General features: G+C 36.0%; 1 protein-coding gene across 2 annotated transcripts in view; it reads left to right on the top strand.

The window, feature by feature from the left end:
• Positions 1-4,773: 4,773 nt before the first annotated feature.
• The window catches only part of sez6a (seizure related 6 homolog a), a 55,574-nt gene continuing 54,347 nt past the window's right edge, over positions 4,774-6,000 (top strand). For both annotated transcript variants that reach the window (XM_051121595.1, XM_051121594.1), the window contains exon 1: positions 4,774-5,262. In XM_051121595.1, coding sequence (XP_050977552.1) covers positions 5,178-5,262 — 85 coding nt within the window. In that variant the 5' untranslated portion in view covers positions 4,774-5,177. The remainder of the gene's footprint in view (positions 5,263-6,000) is intronic.

The raw sequence follows: 6,000 nt of genomic DNA, 5'->3' as shown, positions 1-6,000 counted from the left end.
CTCCAACTCACCAGATGTAACACGCTCAAAAATTCCTCCACATACTGCTCCAAAGGCCTGTCTGCCTGCTGGATGTTTAGGAGGAAATCCTCAGCCCAGAAAATTTTTGGTTAAGGTCCGTTCTTCTGTCAGGCGTCGTGTGCGGGAAGGAGGAGTAGGGACGAGGAAATCATACAAAACGTGCTTTAATAAAAAATAATCCAAACGGGAACAGAACCAAACTTATATAGGACAGCTAATGAGACAAGGACAGGTGTAGGTGATTAACTAATGACGTCATAACAAGAAACGGAACAGGAAAGACCAAATAAGGATACAGGAGGGCAAAACCAACAAAACAGTCCACAAGGGTGTGACAGTCACCTGATGCTTCAAAAATAATCCTAATATGTTAATTTTAATAATTTGTGTAACATTATAAATGTATTTACTATCACTTTTGACCAATTTAATGCACCACTGCTAAATAGAAGTATTAATTTCTGTCAAAATGTTAATGACACCATATTTTTGAATGGTATGGTGTAAATATTCCATGTTTTCTCCCAATTAATACTGTACATCAAGGTCAGAAATGCACTTTTCCATTAAGGGGCAATATATGCCCCCTGAAATTGATTCCCAGGGTCATTTTTTACATTTGTGAGGACAATTTTTATAATCAGTATAATATTATTATAAAAACCATATTGTTGCCTTAGAATTATAAGGCATATCTGACATTTTTGTCAAAATTTAGTTATTCACATATTCTTATTTGGTGACACTTACTTTAATCAATATTTTAAACTGTTCCCATTAACAATAGACTGTTTAAAATTGTATCTAAATTATACATGTAAAAAACAGGAGCTCATAGGGCTGCAATATTATGACAAAAACATTATTATTTATTAAATTATTGCTCTTTATATTTTAATAATGATTATAAATATCGATATAAAAAATAAAATGTTATCGTTTCATTTTGGGCACATGGCGTCACATTCTGGCTTCACAGACAAACATGTCGGATCATGACATTAGCCCAGTCTAACACAATTTATGCAAAAAATCCTGTTATAATCACTGAAGATATTACAAAAATTATTCATTTACATTGTATCTGCACTGTGTTGTTTATGATAAGGGGATTTGCGAGCGTGTGCACTCATTACCAGCGCTGGCATATTCAGCACTGACTAATCAATGTGTCTCTGATTGGCCAATGCATTCCTAAATTCAACAGAAACGCATTTGACTGGTTATAAGGCTCAACGCTGCAATAAAAAAAACAAAAAAAAAAACACGTAAAACATTGTTTATTTATAGTTTATTATGCATTGTTTAATTGTGCAGGGGCATTTTTTTTTACCACTTTGTCTTGAATTTATGGGCCATTTTAGTTCATTTTGATGGCATTTTTGCCTCAAAGCCCTTGTTAATTTCTGACCCTGCTGTACATGAACATAAAATGCACTAAAACTGCATTTGAAATAATTAGAGATGTAGTATAGCGACAAGACACTACCATCACTGCTTGAAATGTCATGTCAAGTACCCATTTTCTGTTAAAATAACTTATTAGCAGTCTGAGCTTCGGCCCTGGCCTCATGAATATTAATATTACCACCCCGACATGCAAACAAAGTAATGTTTGTTCTTGCCTGATGAATAATTTACTTGGTCTCAGAAGTGGTCACAGGTGTTCTCAAATGCGAAAGAAAAACTTTTTTAAATCATGGCTTAAACCTGGGGGTCAGGCTGTACCTGTTTTGTCCTGAGGTGCAATCCTTTGTGTAAAAGCATAAAACTCTATTATATAATCTCATGCTGATATCATCTCAGCAGCCATTCTACAAAAGCACCCCGGCTCAAAATATGACGTATAATGTCACGATAATATAAAAGTATGCTTAATCTCAAACGTGGGTTGACATGAGTGATTTCATACTCTAAGTCTGCATGGATTGTGTGGGTCAAATTTAACATTGTGGTGTTCAAATGTAGAAGGTTTTCAGCTTTATGGTCTGTAATACTGTACTCTTGGTCTCAGTCATCTCAGTCATGGATATATGAAGGTCACAGGAATTGTGAGATGGCTGTGAGTGGGTGGAGAAATCCACACATAGGTTGTACGTGATATTAGAGAAACCTTGGAAGGATTTCTCATTCATGCTGTTTCTGCAGCCATTAGGAGGCTGTTTCAAAAACATCAGCTGCTATTGAGATGTATGGCAATGCTTAAAGAGCCCTCTCAGGTTTTATAGGCATCCTCACTGCATACGGCTGACACAGGGTGTTTGGGTATGAAACACATTGTTTCTGCTCATGTAGACAGAATGACTTCATCAGTACAGGCAAAGCTGTCCAGTCCTGAGTGGAAATGTTTTCAGAGCGAAAGGCTCATTTAGCAGAACAGAGGGAGGCCGTGACATCAGCAGACTGAGACAAAAATATCTGGCAGCTGTGAAAGGCTTGGTGCCTGAATCGCACTTTTCACAGCAGTTTCGATCAAATCCGCAGGCAGATACACATACACTCGAGTAGATCCTCATTTAAGATGTGAATTTCATCTTTTGTTCACTTAAAGTGGCATTTAAACAATCATTAAAAAAATGTATTACATATTTATATACAAATACATAATTTTCACCCGTAATATATTTTTAAGCACCTGCTCTTTTCCAGTTTTTTTCCTAATTATTAATGCAGTTTTATTATGGCCAGAGCTGATGCTGTCATTGCTAAGGACACAGTAAATCTTATTTCCCGTTATAGGAGGCCACAGATTAATTTCTCAGTAATAATATCTAAACGGCTGTTTAGTCAGCATCCCATCCGAATGAATTTAGAGCCTGTGAAGATGATGATGATCGCTTCATTACCTCAACACATTGGTCAGTCTATTTCACGGCCGTGATTTTCATTAGCTAAGCAGACAGACTTTTTTCAACAGCAATGCTGCCTGGCTGAAATCTCTTGCTGAGTGTGTAAGCAATGAGTTACAAGCATTAAAAACACAAACTGTCTGGCCAAATATACAGTACAAGATGTAAATTAGATCCAGAAGAACTTGATGTTGTTTCTACAGCTTTTCCTCCTTCTGTTGTCATTGTTGTCTTTGTTGTAGTTTAGGAGATGTACAGTGGCTTCAGAACTATTTGGAAACTTGAAAATTGGCTGAAAATGTAATAAAAACAGTACTCACCCTCAGGCCATCCAAGATGGAGATGAGTTAAAATATGAGCCCTATATCCATGCAGTTGTCTTGTCTGAATCTGGAGAAAAATGTGCACAGATCACACATTGTGTACACCGAAAACAGTGCTAAACAAATATGTTGGTGGATTTTGATGTGAAAGGACAACAGTGGACTAACTTGAAGGAAGTTTTATTATGGCATACGGACATGTATTTTGGTCAGAAGCGACGGTTTAAATATAAACCGCCTCAATAATGGATTTGTTTCATGCAAACATACAGCTTTTTACTGCTCAAGATGTTAACTGATGGATTGGAGTCATGTGGATTACTTGTGATGTTTTTATCAGCTGTTTGGAATCTCAGTCTGACGGCACCCATTTACTGCAGGGGTTCCATTGGTGAGCAAGTGATGTAATGCTTTCTCCAAAATTCTGCAAATCCGTTCTAATGAACAAAAAACTCATCTACATTCTGGATAACCTGAGGGTGAGTACATTTTAATCAAATTTTAACATTTTGATGAACTACTCCTTTAAACTCTACTTGTGAAAATGTGAAAAGTCAGTTTGAACAGTGAGATTTTTATATATTTTTTAAAGAAGTCTCTTCTGCTCACCAAGCCTGCATTTATTTGATCCAAAAAACAGCAAAAGCAGTAATATTGTGAAATATTTTTACTATTTAAAAAAATTCCTTTCTATTTGAATATATTTTAAAATGCAGTTTATTCCTATGATCAAAGCTAAATTTTCAGCATCATTACTCCAGTCTTCAGTGTCACATGATCCTTCTGATAATCATTCTAATATGCTGATTTGCTGTTCAAGAAACATGTATTATTATTATTATTATCAATATTTAAAACAGTTGAGTACATTTTTTTCAGGATTCTTAGATGAACATAAAAATCCAAAGATCAGCATTTATCTGAAATAAAAAGCTTTTGAAACATTACACACTATACCATTCAAAAGCTTGGAGTAAGTATTTTATTTTATTTTATTTTATTTATTTTTTGGGAAAGAAATTATAGAAATCAATTCTTTTATTTAGCAAGGATGTTTTAAATTTATCAAAAGTGATGATAAAGACATTTATAATGTTACAAAAGAGTTCTATTTCAGATAAATGCCATTTCTATTCATCAAAGAAACCTGAAAAAATCTACTCAGCTGTTTTCAACATAACAATAATAATACATGTTTTTTGAGCAGCAAATCAGAATATTAGAATGATTTTTGAAAGATCTGGAGTAACAATGCTAAAAATTCAGCTTTGAAATCACAGGAATAAATGACATTTTAAAATATATTACAACAGAAAACACTTATTTTAAATAGTAAAAATATTTTACAGTTTTACAGTTTTGCTGTACTTTGGATCAAATACATACAGGCTTGATGAGCAGAAGATACTTCTTTAAAAACATAAAAAAAATCTTACTGTTCAAAACCTTTTGACTGGTAATGTATTTATGAAATCAAAATGGAAAAAATTAAAACCCACCAAAGTTTTCAAAACATTGCTATTATCTTAACCAACCTAGCCCACTTACTCACTGTCCCTCCCTCCCCCCACCATCTCAAACGTCTGTATCCCCCGGGTTCCGTTTATATTAGAACTTGTTCTCATTACATTAAAACGATAATCATGTATTCGATGTAATTCTCTTCTGCCTCTGCGCACACAAAAGCAGCTGCTCCAAATAAGCTCAATGCTACTGGATGAACGCCAGACTGCTGTCCAAAGTGTCCAGGCGCGCTGAGGTTGACTGGAGCTGTCCGCGGTGCTGAACCTCCACCGCGCAATCCGCTTATAACAGTCCGTGAGTAGAGCTCTCTCTGCGTTACAGCCGGTGCTCTGCGCGATTCCCCGGGAACGACGCGCGTAACCCATATCCTTACGGACGTTTTATTTGACATTCGAGTGATTCTCACTGCATTGTTTAACACAAGGACAAATTGTAGTGTGTTCTGAGGAGTCGTTTCAGTATGTGCGTAAGGATCGAGCTCCAAACGAACCGGCTCTTTCTGCTGCTCATTCTGAGTCTTTCAGTGATTTACACGCGGTGTCAAGGTGAGTATTTATTTTTAACTACTTAAATCTACTAATGCAGCAGTATGTAATAGAGTTAAATAGCCTGTTCATCTTGGGCATAATGACTAACTGGGATCTGGGGCTTTACTGGTAAAGGATTTTTCCACAAACACACATGCCATTTACGTACAATAACACATTACGAATATACTGAGACAGTTTACAATATATTTAGAGTTGATGTGCTCTGCTTTAACAGAAATATCGCAGGACTGCATGAAGCTGTCATGCATAAACTTCATCTGTAAAGTGTTGCGAGAAAGTAAGGGGCCGTTAACATTGAAGCGATATTGCGTTAAAAACAGACGCAGAGCTACAAAATGGGGTCTCATATCGCGTTTTCAAATTTAACCTATGCGACACATATCGTGTCTGTCCTGCAATTAATAACTTGAAAAATAAGTATGTAATTTTTTTAAAGCAAAAGATACAGGTTTCAGCAACCACAAAAGTTACAAGTGTGACTTAGCAGCACTTTTTTTAAGATAGACGCTGGCGAAATGAAGTCGCGTTAATCTGTGTTGGTAACCATAGAAACAGTACGCTTCACTACGACGCGACGGTAGTGCTGTACGGAATGTTAACAAAACACGACGAGAACTTACAGCTTTTATCACTACATATACATTAAAAAAGTCTTTTAGATAATTGACGCCGGTAGCTATCAATCTGTGTTGCTCGAGAGAGAGGAAACGTATCATTTTGCGTTTCGAAAAT

This window comes from Labeo rohita, chromosome 10 (assembly GCF_022985175.1).
Source record: "Labeo rohita strain BAU-BD-2019 chromosome 10, IGBB_LRoh.1.0, whole genome shotgun sequence".
NCBI classification, from domain to species: Eukaryota; Metazoa; Chordata; class Actinopteri; order Cypriniformes; family Cyprinidae; genus Labeo; species Labeo rohita.
Note: the sequence above shows the minus strand (reverse complement) of the source record. Positions and strands in the feature narration are given on the sequence as shown.